A 23565-nucleotide genomic window follows, 5' to 3' on the forward strand; every position below is an offset into this window, starting at 1 on the left:
TACTGTGGTGTAAGTCACTCTTTATTTTTTTAAAAAAAAGAGTGACTCACAGCACTTTGTTGATCAACACAACAGCTTTTCCTTTATCACTAGAACTTCCACTGTCATCTGTTGTCAGTTGAATGAATCTCCGACTTACTTCAAGTTTTTCTTTTAAAGTGACTTATACCACTGTAACTTTAAACCGTCCATATGTTCTCTGCAGCCATTTTGTTTTGTATGGCTGATTCAAGTCTATGTCGGGGGCAATTTTTGGATAAAGAGGAAAGGGGTTCTTTGCAGTTAATACATGAGGGTGAAATTTCGCACTGTTTGCATGTTTGTCTTTCGCACAATTAGCACACATGGGTTTCGAGCGGCACTGCTTCTGGTGGTGCGAGTACCGCCAACATTGCGAACACTGCAATACTGCTCGTGTTCGAGGCCTTACTTCATGTATGATTTTAATTAATGATTATTTTATCAGGTATTTGGTTCCCGCGGAAGGTAACACAGAAAAGTTTTGTTGGAACGAGTTCGAAGGTCAAATCATCTTGCCAGATCTTTCTCGGCAAGCGTTTGACTGTGAGAACCCTGATGGGGCTTTCTATACCATCCAATACGTCTTGTTTGGAGGTATCATGTTCGATACCAAATACCAGATCCACCCTTTGAACTAATGAAAGTGGCACCCGCGATTTAACCAGTATTTCCTGATGTAAAGCAGTCTGCAGCTTGAAATTATTTGCTGCCCGTGCTGTTTTAAATGTTACCCGGACCCAGTTGATACCACATTGCTCTACCAAGTTAACGGTCACATTTTTTTTCGGAGAATTTTTCCGCCGCTACCTTCGGCAAGTCTTTCGCGTTTTTCTCAATGCCGTCCAGGAGGACGTACCAGTATTCGGGAAGAGTGGGTTGATTTTCGTAATTAGAGTCTCCGCGGGGAACTTTGTCTGGCTGGTTCGATTCCTCTAGTTCATCCCGATGTCGTTTTTTTCTCTCCGCACTTATCTGCAGAGAGCTGCACACCAGGCAAATTCGCTTACTATGCCCGCCTGGCTGGCGAGCGGGCGAGTAAAACTGTTGACCTGAGTTTTGACCCGTCAAGCGTTGAAAGCCCACGGGTAACTGGAAGGCCTTGCAATACCAAACTCGCTTATGTTCAGCGAACGCTCATTGCGGTTTTGCACCGTCTCCAGATACATGAGTCACGCAGTCACCGTTGCCAACTTCTAGATTCTAAAACTGGTCTAGGAGCACTTAAAATGTTCATCAGGTTTATCAATTTGAAATTGCAGACATTTATTCCTTGGTAGAAAACATTTGTATCACTCAGACCTAGTGGCGGCGATTGGGTTCCAAAACTAGGGAACCAAGGTACGAAACTAGGGGGCGGGGTGGGGAGGCCAAGTACAGTTTAATTTCCCTTGGTACATAAGGTTAGCATGGTGCCAAAGTGCTAAAAAGGGGGCATCTGCTCCCTCTCGTCCGCGCCCCTAATCGCCGCCACTGCTGACACCTGTAAAGGAGTTTGAACCAAGTTTGGCAAAAAGTGCCATCGTAAATATTTTGGAACTTTGTGTGACTGGTGGTTGTTCTACATTAAACATTTTTGGGGGTGCTCCCCTATGGCGCAATGGTAGTGTCGTCGTCTTGTAATGAAGGGGTCCCGGGTTCGATACCTGGTGGAGGTACATGCTGGTTCGGATCCAACTTTAAACTGTAGGTCCAGTCCCGATTAGCCTTATTGTACATAAATTGACCAAATAAATGAATAAATCAATTAAACAGATTTTCTCTCTGGTGTAATTTTGTCATTTCAATATCCGAATTAGTTGCTCAAGATATCACCCCTCAACACTAAGGCACGATGGTCGATAAAATGGAACGTGAAATCAGAATTTGCATTATAAAAGGTTTTTGCATATTGTCATTTCTTTCAACAAATCGTCGTTTGGTCATGTTGTTGCTAGTTATCTAGTTCTACAGACCACATTGATAGTAATATGATGCAAGATATAATTGTTAGATTCTATCTTCATGCGGGTGCAAATAGCAGGCAATGCTATTTACACCTTTCAACAAACAAAAGACGTAAAAATGAAACCGAGGGAAGATTTACGATTTCAAGACCAGAAAAGTAAAATGAACAAAACATACTATTTGAAGACCTTCAAAAGAAAATTAGGAAAATATATGGTAGTCGGTTTGACATAATAATCAGGGACGTCGGAACTTATTTTGGAGTGGGGGGCAGGTTTTCAAATCCATTAACCAGTTTTTACATCTTTCCCCTTATATATATAATTAAAGAGCTTATTAGCTATATTGTATTGTTATATATATATATATATATATATATATATATATAACATAAATAATAAATACATGGTTATTGAATATATGTATATCCTCAGTGGCGAAGCCTCATAAGAGATAAGACGACCACCAGAGGTCTCTATTATTGACTATTTTATTATTTATAATTCCATTAAACAACGCTAATAGAAGAAAACTAACATATTATGTCTTACGATAATTACCACAAATTTCCATCCCTGCCTGGTACTAGATCTTTGCATGCACTAAGGAGCCGGACCCTGTGGCCGAGTGGTTAGCACATCGCGCTGCGACGCCAAGGGTCCCGGGTTTGAATCCCGCTCGGGCTTGGTTGTTTGTGAATATTCATTCATTCATCAATTTCATCATTTCATCACTCATCCACATCTTCGCAAATTAGCCAAGAGGCACAAAACGAAAGTAAAATAAACTAAATCAATCATACAATCAAGCATGCAGTAAGGCATGTTGGTATGGAGGCATTCCTTTATTAGTAAAACGTTAAAACAAGTTACTTTTAAAAGGGGACAAAGCACACGTGAAACGTATTGAGAAAATTCATGTTTCTCAAACTTTCTGATCGATGTGTTAAAAAGAAAGTTGCCCGTGTTCTCATTTCCCATTTCATCATTTTATAAATCGTTGTATAATTTTAACACAAACGTCGCATACTAAATAAGAATTACATTAATGAAAGAGTTAAAGAGAAATAATTTAATGGTAGATTTAGTTTATTTTACTTCACTTTTCTGTCATTTTTTGCTAATCGCAAAGGCAGTCGATGAGATTGAGGCACTATATTTTTCATATTTTAATATATAAAACATTTCTGCTTCTAAAATGGCGTTTAAAAACCATTCTTTGAACTTTTACTGATATTTTCAAATCACAGACTGCTATTCAGAGATTGAGATTAAGAATTGAAACTATCAGTAATTTGAGAGCATTTGCTAGGCTAAAGTTTTGCAACGAAAACTTTCAAATATAGTGCATGGTTGAAGAGGGCCGAGGTGTCAAATATGGGGCAAGTCACTACGCTACGCCAACTGCTTGCATTTGAATTAAATCAGTCTGAACTTTACACGTCTTTTCAGATCAGTGGCGATTCTCAGATGTTTCAGACTTGAGAGCAGAACCTAAGACTGAAGGCGAGAGGGGTAATTGCCCCCCCTCTCCGAGAGGTCTAAAATATCGACCACGCTTCGATCTTGCCACCTAAAACTAAACAATTACTCCTTCCAACGTAAAAATAAATCACCCGTGAGCATAAGAATAAATAGTGTTACTTCAATCTGAGGTCTAAAACTAAGCCATTAGTCCTGAGCATAATGTTTAAAACAATAGTAAACTTTTTTTAAATGTAAATGGCCAAAAAATAAAAGTTCCTCTCTACCCACGAGAGGAGTTGGTTCATTCACTCCACAGTTTGCAGCGTTAAAGCGTAAGAGCAGAGAACTGATGGTATATCGAGACGATACTTGTCTGTCTCTAGTGTTGTCTTTTTCTGTCTTTTCACACAGAAAATATAAATTAGTATAAAAAAGTCAGGAGAGAAGTAAATCTTACCAGTCTTTTGATTCTACATAAGGCGACTCATTGTGGTGATCTTCCGACGCGACCTTGCAGTCGGTGTACTTTCTGCAAATGATTTACATGTATATATGCACAATTGTATCTCTTGGTGCAGAAGGAAATCCAAACGCACACACCTTCTGCGGTTATACTAATCTAAACAATAACTGTGACGTCTGACCAAGTCTGAATTTGGAGAGGGAAGGGGAGATTAGCGTAGACGAATTTCCAAGAACTTACAAGATGCACCTTTTCTCATGGCCGATGGCCTTTTTGACAGCAAGGGGTCACTAAAGAAAGCTCGTGTTCGGAGGGTGCACCGGAAGATTTAAAGTTAAGTTGTCTTCTGTGCCCCTCCCCAGGGTATTGTTATATGCGAGCGCACTTGTAGCTAAAAAACCTGGCAGGCTTCAAACAAAACAGGAAACAGAAGCAGCGAATTCCTACTGGGATACATGATTTGCAGAGACCTGACTGCGATGTTACGTGCTTCTTGCTGTTAACGGAAACTTGAGTGCACGTTCGTAAATCTACTGCAATTTTTTTTTTTTTTCAAATATTCGGGGAGCAAAAAGACAATCTTACCCCTCCTCTGTGATTTATTCACATCAGGCAATACTAATAGCAAGTACACGGGAAAAAGTGATCCAGAAAAAACTTTCTGCCATCAAGAGAACAGGTGCACTTCCTCACGGGACAAGGCCTCTATGTCACCTATTTAAAAAGTTCGGTAAGCGGGAGACAGATAGATGTCCCACATGTCAAGATGAGATAGACACGCCAGAACATAGGGTATTCTTCTGTCCTACGTCCGACGAGAGAATCGTGCAGCCTAGGCGAGCTCTGCCGGGTACCGACACTTTCCGATTGCTGCGAGGTCAGCATAAACAAAAGTTAAACGAACTCGCGACTTGGTTTCCGAAGCGGAACTAGAACGATACAGACGGGAGCCGAGGATACAACAGATTCCGCCACACCTCCACCTCAAGTACCCATACCCAGAAGATCGACAAGACGTAAGAGCCAGATCCTTCCCCGGGAGCCATCTCCAACCCCGCAAGAACAAGAATTGGAAGAGGAGGAAGAAGTACCCGAGGGAGCATCGAGACCACAGAACTACCTGGTGTCGACTGGGAGAAGGAAGGCGACCGCTCGACGGCGCCTTCAACCACGCATGCCAGGAGATGCACACGAAGATTATGTAAACAGGATTCGACCCAGGCAAAATTAATAAATAAACTAACCAAACTTAATACAACAAATACGTGACGATTCGCGTCTCTTGGGACTTAATATATAAAACGGGCATAATTAATAACTATAAAATACCTACAAAATTCTCACCTCTAAAGTAGGCAGTTTCTTGCTTAACTCTTGAAAAATCAGAAATTGTAAATGAAGAAATATCGAACTGACAGTACACACTGGCAGACTAGACTGCTTGAATGGCGAATGTATTGTTTCAACAATAGCTTCGTAGCTTTGAAGTTTCTCCTAGGATATCCTGAAATATTGAGAGTGGCTCTGGCAAAATTCTTTTGAAAGTGTGAAAAAGATTCTATGATTTTAAGCAGTTTCTGGTTGGAAACGTGATCACCAATGCGATAAAACGCCACCTTTCCAAAGGTCTTAAAATGTAAGAGTGCTCTCACTATAAGCTCCTAGATAAAAGGTATTGAGCTTTGTCCGTCCTGTTTACAAGTCTAAAGTGGCGTGCCCCAGACAAGGTCCACCTCAGACCAGGTTGATTTTGTCAACTCTGTGGACAATCGCAGAAATGTTACCACATGAACAGAAATAATGCAGTTTATGGATAGTATTCGGGTGTTTCTGTATATATGACATAAATTTATCATTACAGAACGGACCCTTGTGGCAATTGCATACAGTAGGAATGGTACAGTCACGGACACTTCTGGGTTGTATCTTTCCCATATATTTTAACTGCACGCAGAAGTCCATGACTGTACCAACCAGTGGCGTCTCGTGGCCTCAAATTTGGCCGGGGCTTATTTTTTAAAGAATTTAAAATATAATGACAATTCACATGAATTACAAAAAATAGGTATTTTTTTCTTCTAGACTACAAAACTGGACTTACTTTTTTGAAAGAATTTAAAATGTAATGACAAATTACATGAATTACAAAAAAACGGGTATTTATCTTCTTCTAAACTACAAAACTGGACTTATTTTTTTAAAAGAATTTAAAATATAATGACAATTCACATGATTACAAGAGAAACAGGTATTGTTGTAAAACATACCTTTCTACGAACGTTGACTCCTGTTCTTCTGCTCAGCAAATTTTGTTATTACTTTTTCGTTGAAGCCCTCTATGTTTGAAATGTATTCTTTCTCTATTGTAAGCAAGTGCCAAGGCATTTGGTCTGTCTTGTCCCATTGCATTTCTTAAGCAGGTTTTAATACGCTTCAATGTGCTCAAACATCGTTCAGAAGCTGTTGCCACTGGAGTTATTAAAACTATGTTTGTCATTTTTACTGTTTCTGAAAAGGTACCCTCTAAATAATTTTAAATAAAAAATGAATGCAATCTACTGATAGAGTTTATGTTTTTCAACTCTTCACTACAATGAAGAACACAAAGTTTCCTCTTTAGTTTTCCCTCTTCTATGAAGGGATAATAAATCTGGGAAGATGCCTCTGTTTAAAGATTGTTCTCTTTCATTATGTCCTCGTAGAGCAAGTTCATGTCGACCACAGAATTTTAAGCAATCGATAATTCTATTTAATATATGCCTATTTTTCCGGACAAATTCATTGTGTCTTGTAATTGACAGCCTATGTCCTTCATCAATTTGTGTTCGAACATCAACCCTGCCAAACTTATTCAAACATAGCGAATGAAAGCCACCACAACACTACAGAACAACATGCGAGATCGAACGCGACGCGAAGAAACTAGCCCCGAATCAGCACTCAAATACATTGGACTCTCCCCTTCTCTCTCTGCTAGCACGTGACCTTCACTGTAGCATAGGTGGGTGTAGGCCACGCCTTCCTTTGCGACGAGCCCCGAAAAACGATAATTGACATCAATGCCGCTAGGAGCGCTGTCGTATCCATTGCAACAGACGATGAATTTACGTGGATAAAAATCGCCTTTTAAAAGACTGTGTGATAGTTATGCGTTATGGTGATTGATAATTACGTGAATACGTCCGATTTTCTTTAGGGGCTAAGCCCCGGAAGCCCCAAGGGACGAGACGCCACTGGTACCAACTAATAGTGAAATAGATGAATCTGTTGCATACTAATATTGATTGATTGATTAAATTGTTGCTGTAAATCCACTTTATGCACAGTAAGGCTAATCGGGACTGGACCTACAGTTTAAAGTGGCATCCGAACCACTATGTACCTCCACCGGGTATCGAAACTGGGACCCCTTGATTACAAGGCGACGACGCTACCACTATGCCTTCGCACACTAATATTATACTGTTTTTCTGCAAGAATGATTTGTTTTCTTAACAATGTTATTTATTATATTACACAGCTACATAAATTCGTTTGCTTTATAAATAAACCATTTACATAATTCTGCAATAATTACGTACTGGAAACTATACAATGCCCAAAAATACATACATAAATATTTTATAAACTATTATTTATAGTGAAAACTAGAAACAAACATAACTTTGTGTGGCACGAATGAGTTTACATGGAGTTAAAAGAATTCAAGTGTCTCTGGACTTTCCATGACTTCAATAATAAATTATGAAATTCATTCACACTCGTATACAAAATACACTACTCCTTAACATGTTTTACCCTGCGCTTCTGAACTCTTGTATGCCTTTTTACGTCATTAAAATATTGTTACAATAACAGTAGAGTTTTAAGATTCTGTCCTCCACGCAGTAAGACTGGTTTCCATACTTATTTATGCGATTGACATCACCAACAACTTTGTATTGAGAATTCCACGCATTCCTTTCCAGAAACCCCTCCAATAAACCTCCTCCAGGAGTCACCTCAACTATCACTCGTAACTTGACCGTAAATCCTTCTGGTGACGTCACCTGAGTATTTGGAAGCAGCATCAGAGCATCCACAATGCGAACCAACGTAAGGGGTACGCATAAAGCCCTCACAGATGAAAGAATTCCGTTTACATGGTTGAGCAAATCATTAGCAGCCTCCTGTGTATGTATGTTTTCCGGTGACATACGTATCTCTTCTGTGCACACGCAATACTCGCCAGAAATCCCAATTTCAAGACAAGTACGATTTCTTACAATGGGTCTAAATGGTGACAATCCAATCCATCCCCACCTTAGAACTTCAGACTCGACACCGAAGTTAACCATCGCCACATCCATCAGTAGCTCGTACAAATCATGCCAGCTCAGAAGAACCTTCTCATTTTTCTTCAGCCCAGCTTCTAGATGTGAATATTCTTCCCTCATCCACCGCGGCAATGAGATGCTGAAGAAGGGCATTCGTTCCTCGACCCTTCCTATAACAGTGCTTCTAATATCATCATAGCGATTCCCATGATCCCCCATTACTATAACGATAGTGTTTTTCAAACTCTGGCTCTCGTACATGTCCCTTAGCATATGGTGAATATCACTATCAATCACCTTAATTGAATTTATCCAAGAATGGCTGTTAGTAGACAGAAAACTGAATGCAAAATAATTATAATATCTCATTTTTATAATAAATTCCTTTGTATAATCAAAAAGATACATATGCTTTGGTTTATTTCCCATACACATCCAGTGAGAAGACTTAAAGTGTTTAATATTTTCCATAGCTAGCCAAAAAGGACGCATATAATAGTCTGTAGGTTTGAACAGAAAACCTTTTGCTTGATAATTAAACATTGTATATTGTGGGTCATCTTCCCCAAACATTGTGATATAGCCTTGCTCACTAAAATTTTTCCAAACTAACGGAAGAGTGTCAAAATAAACTTCTCCAGAACTTCTTTCTTCCCAAGATGGCCCGGGGAGGCCCTTTTTCTTGAATGCCCTCATGCCAGTCAAGAAGGGGACCATATTAGGATAAGTATTGTCACCAACTTTTGTCAAACCTTTGAGCACAGTCGCATTAAGCACATTCATAATGTAATCATAGGTTTTCGGAAGCTGGCGGATAAAGTTAAGTCTCGACATGGAATCCAAGCCTACAATCAATACACTCGGTCGACCTCTTTTCAATTTCTCTTTCTTCTGTAGCAGTTCCATTGAAGGGGGTGGAACGTGAGCATGTCCAGATTCATATATAAGCTTATGGGCCTTTGTGTAACACTTAACTTTGACGAAATCCGAGGGAAGTTTCTCCGGTGATGAGAACATGTGAGGTGTGGAGTAAATGACCATATTATCGTTCTTTGCAGGTCTGATAATTTCCTGGTAAGTACACCCAATGTCAGACAAACGATACTTATGTAACCTAGCACTCGTTTGATTAATATGAATCCAGCCCTTATAGTCTACGTATGTCAGATATGCCTGAGGCTCGCCACATTGTATTGGTGTCCACTCTTTAATGAATTTCAAAATGCTACTATCAAAAGGATCATAATCAGGCAGATTGCAATAAGGTGCTGCGTTGTTCCTCAAATACTTACCGACATACAGATTGTAAAAATGGCGCTCCACAGTTGTCACGTAATATTGGTAAATATACAACATCATCCCAGTTGCACAAGAAAGAACAAGTATAAGTAGTATTCTCCTGAACAGAAAGGGAAATCTAGTTACCCTTCCACGAAAGAATACTTCTACCGAAACCATTGCTTCATACAAAATGTATTCTACAGTGTTTTTCAATTGAAATGTTGGGATTCGTTGCAAAGACCTAGTCCTCTTGAAACTCTATCTTCAACCGCATTTGTGTTTTGGAATTAATCTGTAAGATACGAAACACTGCGTTACAAAACATTATTAGCTATTACCACTGCTTTACACAATGTACAGTGACAATTTGTAGCCTGTAATTTCTTATTGATTGTATAATTAATTTCGTTCTGTATCCTATGTCATGAAAAATTCATAGTACTTGCCCAGCGAAGGGTATAAATAATGAACATTATTAAAATTATAATCGAAACGAAATTGTCATTTTAAAGGACTGATACAGAATGTAATCTATCTTCTGAAAAAAAATTGCCATACCATGTCTCTTTACGTGATTATATTTTCAGCTGGCCCAATATTTTCATTAGTACCTGAACTGTACTGTATTGTGTTCAACTTTACTGCTTAAGTGTCTGCAATAATTATAATAATAATAATAATAATAATAATAATAATAATCATCATCATCTTATATTTCATCACACGTATGATCATCAACAGTCACTCCACTGCAGTACACACTCCTCAACAATAAGCAATAGCATCTATAAAAATCGGGATGTCTTTAAATTTTCTAGTTTAAAATGTTGAAAATAAAACTTAAATAAGTGACGATGGCAAGTCATAACATATCCAAAATTCCATAAGGAAATTATTTATTTTCACTTACAAGTGAGAATCAATTTGCATAAAAACATATTTTTTTCTCAGAAAGGATTCCATACACAAAATTAACGTTGAAGTAAGATTAATGACATCATTGCATCATTACTCAAAGTTGATTTACAAACAGTCTCACCAGAGTCTCTGTGACCTCACATGGGATATTTATAGTGATTAAAAACACACGGAAATCAAGACCTCGTGACCTTATATCTGATTCACAAATTTTGAGGTGAGTAGTAGTTTCATCTCCAACCGTATTCAATTTATGATTTCAGGGAAGCATTGCTGTGTACATGAGGCTAAATAAAACACACAAAACTGCTCATTTTAAATTATTCACAGATGGGTGGCATAATATGTTCATAAATGCTGATCACCTTGGATCAGAAATACTTTCGGTCTAAGAGAACACTAATTTCCTAGATATTCTAATGACTGTATAAAATTTCACAACTATTTAGATAAGAAATAGGAATTTATATTCATTAAACACTAAGCATAAGTATTGTTTGCTGCTTTGATAGCAGTATGAGTGTTGGTGGTCCAGTGTTGAAGTGCAAGGCAGTTTGTAGTCTGAGTGCTCATACTCACAAACATATCACATCCGTTTCAGGAAATGCAACAATAACCGACATTCCCCAGATAGAAAATTAAAGATATATTTGCATTGTTCTCATATGGAATATAATGGACGAATCAAGTATGCATTCAATTCAAAGAAGACAGATGTTGCAATGATAAATGTGTTTCTAATAGGCAATTGAAGCGACTCGGCTAGAGTCTAGTTTACGTCCTTCTTGCCTTTTGGTGGTAACCGATGGAAGTTAACAACACTGCATGCTCGTCTTTGTGTCCGCGTTGTGAATGCGTGTTAAAGAAGAACAGGTTCCAAAAACTTCTAGATAGTGTAAAATACGTTTATCGTCAGTGACAATTCAGTGCATCGTTCAAAACTGTGCTAGCAGATAGCCAGCGCTCCGGCATCTCTTAGGATAAGTAAGTTTTTCTTTTTAAACTTTCTGTTCACGATAGCCCCACTAACCATTCACGGGAATGAGGTATGCCTACGAGGTTAGGTTAGGCCTGTTAGGTTAGGTTCCATTAACACTCATTTCACACCTAAATATGTGGTTCATCATCGAAAAATGTCCTCAGTACGTTCAATCACGTATATCCGGACAACATCGGTTTTTCTCGATTTTCTCCTCCAGGAAATTTTTTCTCGCCTTGGTATTTACTTTGTTGAATTCCCTATACAATAACCTTTCCAACGATATATGACACGTATTCCTTTGGAAAAGGACGTAAACTAGACTCTTACCAGCGACTCTCATTATCGACACGTGTGAGATATGCAGCTCAATGTAATGTGTTGGTATCTTATTTTGCGGCTTCTCTCCTACTGACCATAACGTATTTCCTAATGTATCATAAATAGAAAGAAATAGGCCCACGTAATTGAATGAAATAAGATTGAACATTTTGGCTATTATACAACTAACTAACAGCTATATATGGTTAGTAAGAACTCTAGATTTTAAATAGAGCATATTTAAGACTACTTGAAATACATTGCTGTTAGTATTAATCATTCTATTCTATTATGAAATATCGCTCGATGAAAACTTACCTGATAATAAAGCATTCAATATTACATTTTCAAATACAAAAGCGTTTTACATTACACTTCTGGTAAGATGTAATAAAAAGTAATGTTTAACAGAATCAGTGGTAACTCTTGAGCCTCTTGAACCAAGAATAATGAATAATATTATCGTTGCTTGAAGTTTGCTCTTAGAAATCAGTACAAGAATTAATCAGTCAGCAACATACTCTCAACGTTATTTCTTTTTCTTCTTTCTATAAATTGTCTATACAATAGTCTAGGCCAAGAGGCTATATGATAAAGACCATCTTGAGGTTCAGGCCACAGCGCTCAGTCAAGACGTCATCATCTGGAGGCGATCGTCTTAACGCTGTAAACCCCTTGTCGTAATTTTACCGTAGATAATTAAGGTATATTTATTTCCTTTATGAAGTTAAATTTTGACATTTACCCTCCCGACGAATATAGAAGAAAAATGTATAATATTGAATATTTACACCAAACTTTTCATTCAGGCCACCACAAAAATTCCTACCATAGCACAAAGAAAGAGTTGATAACCGTTAGAAACTTCCTGGCGAAAAAATTTAAACATTGTATATCTTTGAAAAATATTATCGGGAATATTTGTCAGCTACAGTAAAACTCGTAACTGCTCTTGTATGAACTTTTGTATGTAAAATCAATTGATTAAATAAAAAAAAGCCATGTTAGGTTGACCGTAAACTTTCCAAGTTACCTAATTAATTAAATTGTCTTTAACTCTACCCAAAATTAATCATCCAGATAAAGCAGATATTCTGCTTAGCTATACAATCTCAATACAAAAGCTTAATTTCTATATCCTTGCAGCAAAAGCGAAACAAATTGGTACAAGGGCAATGTTACATTTCTGTAAAGACTAAACCTAAATCATTTGTCATATTGTAATTTCGATCCTATTGACTTTATTGAACGAGAGATAATATACAAATTGAATCTTTTCATTGTCGTTAGTAAGATCTGTGACAATAACTTAAGAGTTTCATTGAAAAAAAGCAGATTAATATTTCGATCTTAGCGTTCACTTGGGATATAAACATTTGGAATATTTCCTTACACTGTTTTTAGATTCTGTTAATAACATTGTGAAGAATGTTAATAAATTATGAAACAATAAAGATTATCACTGATTTAATACTCAAAGTTACGAACATTCAAGCTTCACAAAGATAAAAAATAGAAAGTATTTCATATGAAACAGTATTATAAAATTTAATACATTTGTAGTTCATATTAACATAGCTAGGTAACAAAATGCTTTCTGTGTGAAAACATTTGTATTTGAAAGATAAGCAATATATTCTTGGATAGTTTTTCACACGAATATCTCATCGAAGTTCTTGTTACACATCGCACCCTTGTATTTGAATGTACAACATACCTTCCGATTAGCATAAAGAACCATAAAGCGGGATAAAATAAGAATGTAAATGTACACATGTATCAACTTTACCCCGTTGTATAGCTTTCTTTCATTAAGAACATTTTGAAACTGAAAATTTGTGTAAATAATATGAAAATTTTATCGAATGCTTGCATAAAATGTTCACTAACAAATTGCTTTAGTAGACACGAACATAATATTTTAAACGTTGGCTAAATCTTGAAACAAATTAATTTGCAATCATAAACAATAATATTAACGTTAACCAACGTTTGTAATTCAGGGTAAATTATTTGATATTTCTAAAAATAAATGTTGACAAGAGATAAAACATCACCACATTTAAGAGTATATTAGATGCCTATTCCGTACACATGAAATGTTTACATCATGAACTATAACTCTCATTTATTTATGAGTATAAAAGCTTTGTTACTTAACTTGTATCTTTTCGTAGGGACCGAATCACATGGAATTGCCCTAAACATTTCTCATTTTCAGCAACATCTTGAAGAAATGTGAACGTTACTTTTTCATCATAATTGCCTCTGTAATTGAGCACACAACACTTATACACCATACCTCTTGCACATTTAAGCATATTTACAACTCATGTAAACTCGATTACAGTTCCTAAATTTGCATTACAATTCCATATTCACTAAAAAGGTCCATCATTTATTCCGAAGAAGCAAATCAGACATGGCAGCTATCTCGCCTCCAGTTGATGACGATTAGTCACGTGACCAGAGCAAGCCATGAGGCTTTCAGATTGAGAAGGTAATGATATGATGGTATTATTTACCACGTCACAGCTCCAAATGTAATTATTGGCAGCCAAATGTGTGTTTTTCTTTCTCCTTCAAGAATTGTATATGGGCTATGTATTAAAAAGTTAGATGTCATCACAAGTCAAGGTGATTAATACACCACTGATGATATGTGAAACCTAAGAACCAACCACAAAAATAAATACCTACCTAATTATGGTCCTTCACTCATGGAGAGGCAAGCGATATACGTAGTTATTATTATCCAAATAAACCAAAATTGGCTTGCCTTTCTAAGGATATTTATTTTATAAATTTATATCTTGTATAAAACCTTTCAACTTCAAAAAATAGGGATGGTACCAAGATAAGAACGAGACCAGACCCTTCGAAACTTGTCGAAACGACACCGAGACTTTGTATCCGAGATTCTCGGTCTCGTTCAAGACTTTTGTATGATATTTCGAAACGTATTTAAACGAAATTTACTTCACTGTGCGAATTTTTCGGATATATCAAGCTGATTACTTTATGGATAAGTAATATAATTTACATAAATAAATATATTTTGAATTGCCAAGTCAATCCATCAGTGTAAATTTCGAACCTATACTGTACGGTTGCATGTGTATGATAAACGCCAAATTTCGAAATTTGACTAGTGATAGTAAAATTATGTTGTATCTTTGTTTCAAAGAAACGAGTTTAAAATTTCACATCGATATCTCGATTAAAACTAGCCACGATGGCTTTGAAGTGTTTTGAGTTTGCAACCTTGCATTACATGCCACTTTTAAGTTTTTTGCAGACGGTTACTGCAATTGCGAGCATGGCTGTGGAGCAAATATAGTACCTTAGAGTCACTTTGCCAGTCTCCTTGATTTTTGGAGCCGTTTTACTCATATGTGTTCTGTTCTGTTGTCTTAACCTTTCGTATCATATTTTACATTGATCCAAATTACATGTATGCATTTTAATATTTGTATATGTCTACTATATATATATGAATTAATATATTAATATTATTAATTAATTAATATATTAGAAAGGAAAGTTTATTTTTAAAGAGAAACGAGTAGGGGCGCACAACTGAATGTTGCGGGGGGGGGGGGCACAGAGCGTGTTAGTTACGCTACTGCTGTTCACGTGTTCAGCTATTGACTGTTACCAGGATTACCTTGTCAGCCTAATGGAAAAAACTTCTACCTAGTGGCTGAATTATAGTAAATACTGCTATACTGTTAGGGCATAATTCATCTCCAAGAAATGGAGCACACATTTTTACACTGGAAGTTATAAGATACTTGTTTACACAGTAACAAATGACTTTTTGCTGTCGCTTTCACGGCCCATGCTAAGTTTACGGGACGAGCAGAAGCCCTACCTGCATTTCTAAGTGATGACGTCAGGCCAATTTCAAATCAGTGACGTACGAGGTGAATTTCAGTAGTGTTTGAAGGCATGTTTCTCGAGAACCAAAACAAATATCGCCGAGATATTTTGAACATCTCATTTTGGTGTAATTCAGTAAATTGAACGTATTTAGAACGTTTTTCATGTCACAGTGAAAATGCCCATTGCCGAACGATACAACAAGTCGAACGCTGTCTGAGGACGAAACTAGTTCGAAGCTGTAAATGAAAAAACTACGTTTAACAAATGTCAAATATATTTAGTAGGGGTGTGCGGGACAAAGATTTTTTAGATCCTGACGTTCGGGACGGGAAAAATTTCCAAGTCAGGAAATTTTCGGGACGGGAAGTGTTTGAAATTTCCCGACACTGAAAATCACGCTACGTTATCTAAAAGTGATTGTTTCTTGCATTTCTGGAATAAAAAAAGTAACAATTTCCGAGAACTTTCATACACTTAAAATTCCCAACACGAATTGAAAACTTCAATTAACAAAGATTAGAAATTCAAAAACGATAAGAAACGATGTAGTGTAATGACCTCCTATTCCTATCAAGTGTGAGGAATTAGACGGAAATGAAACGTTTTTACGCGTCTCTCATGCAATTAATGTATAGAACAAAACGGAACCTAAACTTTATTGTTTCCTGGGATGAGAGCAGACAATGATGATAAATCCTTTGGGTTCGTGACAACGTCACACCCGTCGGCGAGTAAGAAGGTTAAGTATGCAAAGCTGTAGTGTCTAAGCGGTGTCGTTTGTACTTCTGCACGTACAACAAATATTCCAAGATGTGAATGAAAAGTAAGTATTGTCTGGTCTAATCAATTTATATTACCCCCAAAGCAAACTTATTCAATTTGAAATGGCAAAGAAACTACGACGTAATCCCAGATATCATATTTTTTAAAAAAAGAATTGCTGATTGATAATTCACCACAGCTGTGTGACTGAAAAACTAAGTGGTCTCTTAATGCACATCTGTTTATTTTCTGTTAACATTACTGACGTATTTAGCCCTCGATGTTGAAATTATTAGTGCGGTGTGTGTGCGCGCATAGTGGTCTGTAAAGTGTGTCCGTGTGATTGTGTGAAAATGTGTGAGCTTGCGCGAGAGCATGTGTGTAATTCAACTTGTTACATTAGAAATTCATCATGTCTAGGTCACAATCAGCACAACAGAAGGACCTGACAGATCCACCTTATCCTACAAGAATAACAAAACTGTAAATATCGAAAGTAAAACACATTGAAAAGCAAACACACTTGAAATTGTTTAAAGTTTATTGCTTCCGGAACGTGTTCAGAGCTGCACCTGAGGTCAAGTTATTAGAAGTATATCCTGAGGTTCAAAGACGCGAGTGACGAGACTTCGGTGATTTTTTTTTCAGGAACTCCATCTGGACTTTGAAAGAAGAGCATTCGAATTATTTTCAAGCAAACTTTATCTGCAATGTGTGCAAAACTAAACACTACAATCACGTACATAATGCCTACAATAATCTGCAACCTTGCCCTTGTGTAGTAGTCATAACTTTTGATATTCCAAGCCAAATTACATCTAGTTCTGTGCTCTTTACATAGCAGAACCATATGAAACTGGGTTAGTCCCCAGATGCGGAACTTGGACTTTGACAATGAAGATCGGAAATTTGGTGAGTAGATTACAAACGACATGGAGTTTTTATTTTGGTGGTGATTCAACCGCTCCAGGCAGTGGTTCAAGAAATGTTTAGATTGGACAGGGATAAAATTCAACTTGATCCTCCATATTAAATGCATATGAATGTGCGTATTTGAGTATAAGTGTGTGTGTGAGTGTATTCAGCTTTAATAACAGATCACGCAGCTTTAAATTATTAAAGTAAAAGTTGTACATCATACTACCAATTAAAAAAGCTATTCCTAAAATAATATTGATTTATTTCATTTTTTTAAATTTTATGACTAATTTTAAATATTGTTTTGCCAATTTGAAGATAGTTTCTCACACGTTTCGAAATCCCCCTTTAGAAAATTCTGGACATTCCACTAAGTACAACGAACCTCTTTACCCTACTTTATGCGTCACTGGCCGCGCGTGCAGTCGGAAGTAAATTGCGGCTGTTGCGATTCATTAAAACACGTCTTAAATTTATATAATTGATATTCCCATTTGGCAGACAGGTCAGAAAATGGTAAACATCAAAGGGACAATAAACGATGCAAGCTTGCTTTTCAGGATAGAGTGTGATCTGTAGGAATTTAAGCGTGCTTTTCAATGTAACAACGGTGATTTTCTCTGCACTGTACAAAGTATTAAACTTAATACTAATGTTACTCTTCAAATAATTTCTATGTTCTGGAACACTCAACCTACATTATAATCACGAGAGAGAGAGAACGTACTTCTACATTCGTACTTTTACTTTTTTTCAAGGTGTATATATTACTACTCCACTACAAAAGCAAGACTTACTGCATTCCTTGCTGCATTCCTTGATCTCGAGGCCTTGATGATTGAATGATTTGACGCAGATCCCTGCCCTTCCCATAAGGCCGCGGACTGGAGTTCCACGCTCTCATAGGCTCCTAAGCCTTAGACCTTTTGGTGAATTCAAGCTTGAGAGGCCTCGTGGGGCCCTCCAAGCCCAACTTGGTCCCTTGGGGTGAATACTAATGGCGTATTCCTCCATGTCACCTAGTTTACCGCCGGTAAACCAACCCTTATCACATGATTAGAAATTGCCGCAAAAATTGAAGTTGTCGGTCTTCTGTTTTTGCTTTACTTGCATTCCAGCATTGGTGTGTCATTTCTATTGTATCTAATAAACATACAATAAATAAGAATTGTTGCAGTAAACCAGGTCAAAGTTTCAGGATACGCTACGGCTGGGCACCCTGGACTTCCTTCGAAGGCCCAGGGTTCCCTAAGAAACACCCGATTTCCGCACACTTGCGCTTTCCGCCGCCAGGAAACACACAACTGCTCGCTGCTCTTCCTTACTGGTCTCCACTGCACGTCTTCTCCACTTCACACGACTTATTCTCACACTGAGTCGCACAAGCATGCGATCTGGCTGCCATCTACCGAGCGACAACGGAACTCCCTTCCAGTGGCAGCAATTTCGTGGAGCCATAGCATCTACACGACGTGATATACGAGGTGGCCTGTTTCCCATTGACTGACCCTTTAAATCAGAGCGTCCATCCGCCGCTGCGAGAGAGGCCAGGCAAGAAATAGGAAAGGCTACGAGACTAATAGCATAAGGAACGGAGAGAGCTAATAGAGTATATAAAGGAAAGAACTAATAGAGTAAAGAACGGAGAAAATTAATAGAGTAAAGAACGGAAGGAACTAATAGAGTAAATAACGGAAGGATCTAATATAGAAAGGAAAGAACTAATCGAGTAGAGAACGAAAATAGCTAATAAAGTAAAAAAAAACGAAACAACTAATAGACTAAAGGACGTAAGGAACTAATCGAGTTAAAGACGGAAGGAGCTAATAATGAACGGAAAGAACTAATAGAATAGGGAACGGAAATAGCCAATAGAGTAAAGAACGAAACAACTAATAGACTAAACGATGCAAAAAAAAATAGAGTAAAAACGGAAAGAGCTAATGGAGTAGAGAACTAGCTGGGAGGATTGAGGGTGAACTGCAGTGACTCCAGTCGCCTCCTAGCAGCCGAAGACCACCCTTCTGAGGAAATATTCCGCCTCATACAAATAAATTCCCAGGTTCGAATGCCTGCCTGGGCATGGATGTTTTTTGTGAGTGCTCCTTCATAAGTTTCATCATATCATCACTCATCCTCATCGTCGCGATTAACCAAACGTGGCAGAAAAGCACCGTAAAATAAAAATAACCTAATTAAATCAATCACTTAATCATACAAGAGCGTGTACTACGTTACGTCTTGGTGTGTAGCGATAGTTTATTGCGACTACATGATTAGGCCACAGAGTACCTTGTCTCTTGTTGCCATTGCTCAATCCTAACCATGGAGAGTGTCAGGGCTGGAAGCCATGGACGCCTTCAGGAGTGGAATACTTAAGTTTGAACAGATGTTAGAAGTTAACTTGTAATAGTAGTTGACTATGACCTAGAGGTACTTTGGTAAATGAAGATGTCTGCAAGTTATTGAACAATGTTGGGAATTAAGTATGGAAGGGATGTTACCAAAATGGATCATGGCTTCAGTAGAAATATAAAAAAAATGTTTGATATGAACATTGAGAGCGAGAGAGATAAAAAAGAAACGCATGGCAAAAGAGGCAAGGAGAAAACACAGAGGTAGTTTGATCTCCTCTTCTAAAAGCTTATACAAAGCAGATGAAGGCAGCCCTGTGTGAAAGTGGTTATATAACATGCCACGAAGCAAGCGATACCAGGTTCGAATTCTGGGTTAAGCATGAATACTTAATATATTTCCTCATAATCCATCCTCGTCGTCACGATTAATCTAAAGCTATGTAAAGCAAAACAGTTTCAGAACGATAACATAGAGTCTTCACGATCGTATCCTGGGTAATATATGGGCTTTCGTCAGTTTATAATTCATACTCATTGTCACAGCTGATGTAGAGAGATACGAAAACAGTGTAAAATGACAAGATGCAAATTCAAGAACAGAACGTAACATGCAGGAGCCAAGGAAGCGACAGGAAAAGACTGAAAGAAAGGGAATGAGAAAATGTATCTCATTCTCACGGATGATTTCATGGAAACGCTTGTAGAATTGCAAAACGGAAAGGAACAGGAATGGATGACGTCCATAACAAATTAAATAAATGCTTGGGTGAGGGGAAAGTAGAAGATTTTCCTCTTGTGAAATTATATTTATGAGAAAGGCGATGGCCTCGATGTAACGCCAGATAATGCACTGATTATCCTATATTGCACTTAGTGAAAATTCTGCTACGAGTGCCAATTAGGTAGTTGAGGAAGGCAATTTTTGAACTTTTGATTCAGAGCATGGCTTTTCATTTTGACCCTAGATCGGGAGATACAATCGGATTGCTCCAGACAATTTATGAAAGGTATCTAGAGAGAAGGAAGGGACTATTTGCAGTATCTGTGGATATGGTTAAAGCATATGATACAAAGTTACAGAGAGAGTGAAGAAAATTGTAAACGAAGGATACGAAAGTAATCTGTACATGGAAAAATAAGTTAAAATAAGAGAAGAAATGACAGAAGGCAGTGAAACTGGGAGAGGAATACGACAAGGATGCTGCCACGTTATTTAATATCTGCTTTGAAGATGTAGCAAGCAACTATTTCGTGAATGAAGGAGGGGAAGAATTGGAGTTTAAGTCCACTTGATGCGCAGAAAGTCTAATGGGGACTGGGCCTACAGTTTAAAGTGGAATCTGAAAAACTGCAATGTGCGTCCACCTGAACATCTTGATTTCAAGGCGACGACCTTACCACGGTGCCATCGAGAAGGCCCCAAGAAGAAGAAGACAACAGCTGACAGATGATATTTAGTTAAGTAGATTTTTTTATTGAGTTCGTGTTTTATGTCCACTTTATGCACAGTAAGGCTAATCGGGACTGGACCTACAGTTTAAAGTGAGATCCGAACCACCATGTTTAGTTAAGTAGAATCTTCGCACCTGTTATAAAGCAAAAGGCAGGAGATTGGAAAGCCTGGATATTTCAATGAAGAACCTGGATTGGGGAGATAAGAATGAGTGAATGAAGAATGAAAGAGAATGGAGAAAATAACAAAGAATCATGGCTCATGGTGGGTCACATTCAGCAGTCAGTTGGTTGTGAATGTTCACATCCTAGGTTCAAATCCTGGGTTAGGCATAGGTGTTGAGTTTGTTTCCCCCGTATTTAATTAATTCAACATTCATTACAGAATAAATTAACTTGGAGCTGTAAGAAACGACGTGAATAAATAAAAATATCCAAAAAATAATAAAAAAAGAGGTATGTCCTATCGCGAAAACTCTTTTACCCAACAGGGTAAACAACCCTAAACGTTTATGTCTCTTACTGAAAATGTTCTTGAGAAGACAAATACAACACATTTAGTGAGGCTTTATATCAATGGAGGTCACTAGTAGCCTGAACATGATACAGAAGCTTTGTAAATGCATTTATGTATAAAGAAGCCTTTAGAATATTAATTGTTCCTGGAATCGAAAATTGAGAGACGTGCTTGAGAAGTGTCGAAATATTTCACTCTTCAAGAAATTGGTATAGTTGATGCCATGGAAGACCTTTTTTCTATTAGTGTTGATATGTAACATCTTATTAAATACGATTTACAGTTCGAACTACAGTGTCTCTTCTGAGCGCAAGTGTTTCAACAAAATATAGAGATTGGAATGTTAGCATGATTTACCTTTAACATATGAACATTTGTTAAATGAGGTAATATTAAAAGACTTTGTGTTTTGCTCTGTTTTCTAAGTCTAATTTGAGGATGGACATAATTTGTGCTTCGAAGTAAGGTTAGATGAATGCTATGCTACCAGATCTTTCCGACAGATTAAAGCAATACCCTCTGAGAAAACTCGTGTTACACTTTCCTGAAAACACGGAAAATTGGAAAATGCTCCTACAACATCATGGGTCTCAGGTTCGATTCCCGGCCTAGGCATGTATGTTCTTTCTGGGTGTCTCTTCATCATCCTAATTAGTCAAAAGTAGAAGAAAAACGACGTTAAATAACCAAATCAATCAGTCAAAATAGAAAATGCTCATTGAATTATTGTACAGAATTATCTCTGTACTGCTCTGGCGAAGTGTCCAACGAAACGAACTACGAAGCCAAAGATCCTATGTTCGAATCATGGGTAAGCTCAGGAATATCTGATTCCGTTTATCTCATCATCCCTTATATCATTCATGTTCTTTTTGCCTATTAACCTAGTAGGCCAGTCAACAAGGGGGTCCAATAAGGAAAAAAAAAATCGGGAAAGCTGGATGAACAAATTCTATTAACTTCGTAAAGGTGTTATAAACAACATATTAATTTTGCACTCCCTAACCATCCCTGCTTTGGCCACCATCTTTGAAAAATGGAGCCCAAAGTCAGTTTTTTGAAAAGCATTTTACAGCAAAATAGGTTATGACATAAATTAATCTACATAAAATTCTCTACAAAAAATGTTCTGTACAGTTTTCTTCTAGGATGTACCGTTTAGGTGCTAGAGAAGCGAGAAGTTCAACTTTTCCGCCCCACTCAATTTTGCAAGAGCGAAACTCAGGGAAGCCTCTTTTGCATGTTTTTATAGCATTTCTCTTCTATAAAACTGGAATTTTTATTATGTTCTTCCTTAAAGAATGTAATTTATGGCTTCAACTGGTTTTATCATCTCACACAGTAGTTTATAGGAAATATTTATCGTCACCCATGTTTTAGGATATGCTTGGTCTCAAAGAGAAGATAACCACAATTAAATATGTTGACTTTGTCCAAAAAGGTTATTTCAGAGTAAAACGATGAAAAAGTTATGGTCCGGGATCTGGTCAGATTTGACGACTAAACAGATCGTGAAGCGTTCCATGAAGAGTTGTGGGGAATGGCAGAGGAGTGACTGACTCAGTGCTAACTAAGTGGATCCTTGGCATGTCTACTAGTTTACAGATCAAATGGAAGAGCAGCATGTCGATGCACGAAAGTCTTGTATATCAATGGATGAGCAAGACTTCCAGTTCTTTTGTCAGTGATTCTCATCTCAACCACCATTCCCTGATTTTGATGGCATTGGGTCAATAATTGCACTAGCAACAAGGGATAAGGAAGTAAATTATCCTGCCCGTTTTCAGTGATAAGGTAGGGATGCGGAGAACCAAGAAGTCCTCTCTTTATGATCCTTTCTTACCACTTTCAGAAAGTAAAGAAGTCGGAGATGCTATTTACATCAGGGATGGAGAATTCTTGATTCACAGCGAGAAATTTGTTTCCTTGTCAACAGCGAGAAATATTTGATACGGTTCTAGATTG

At 37.5% G+C, this 23565-nt stretch overlaps 1 protein-coding gene across 1 annotated transcript; it reads right to left on the reverse strand.

Moving 5' to 3' along the window:
• Positions 1-7440: 7440 nt before the first annotated feature.
• LOC145991010 (uncharacterized) lies at positions 7441-9780 on the reverse strand. The gene has a single exon (XM_083126674.1). The coding sequence runs from the start codon at positions 9666-9668 to the stop codon at positions 7722-7724; it is 1947 nt and encodes a 648-aa protein (XP_082982800.1). The 5' UTR covers positions 9669-9780; the 3' UTR covers positions 7441-7721.
• Positions 9781-23565: the final 13785 nt, after the last annotated feature.

This window comes from Lepisma saccharinum, chromosome 1 (genome assembly GCF_977018435.1).
Source record: "Lepisma saccharinum chromosome 1, izLepSacc3.1, whole genome shotgun sequence".
Lineage (NCBI taxonomy): Eukaryota > Metazoa > Arthropoda > Insecta > Zygentoma > Lepismatidae > Lepisma > Lepisma saccharinum.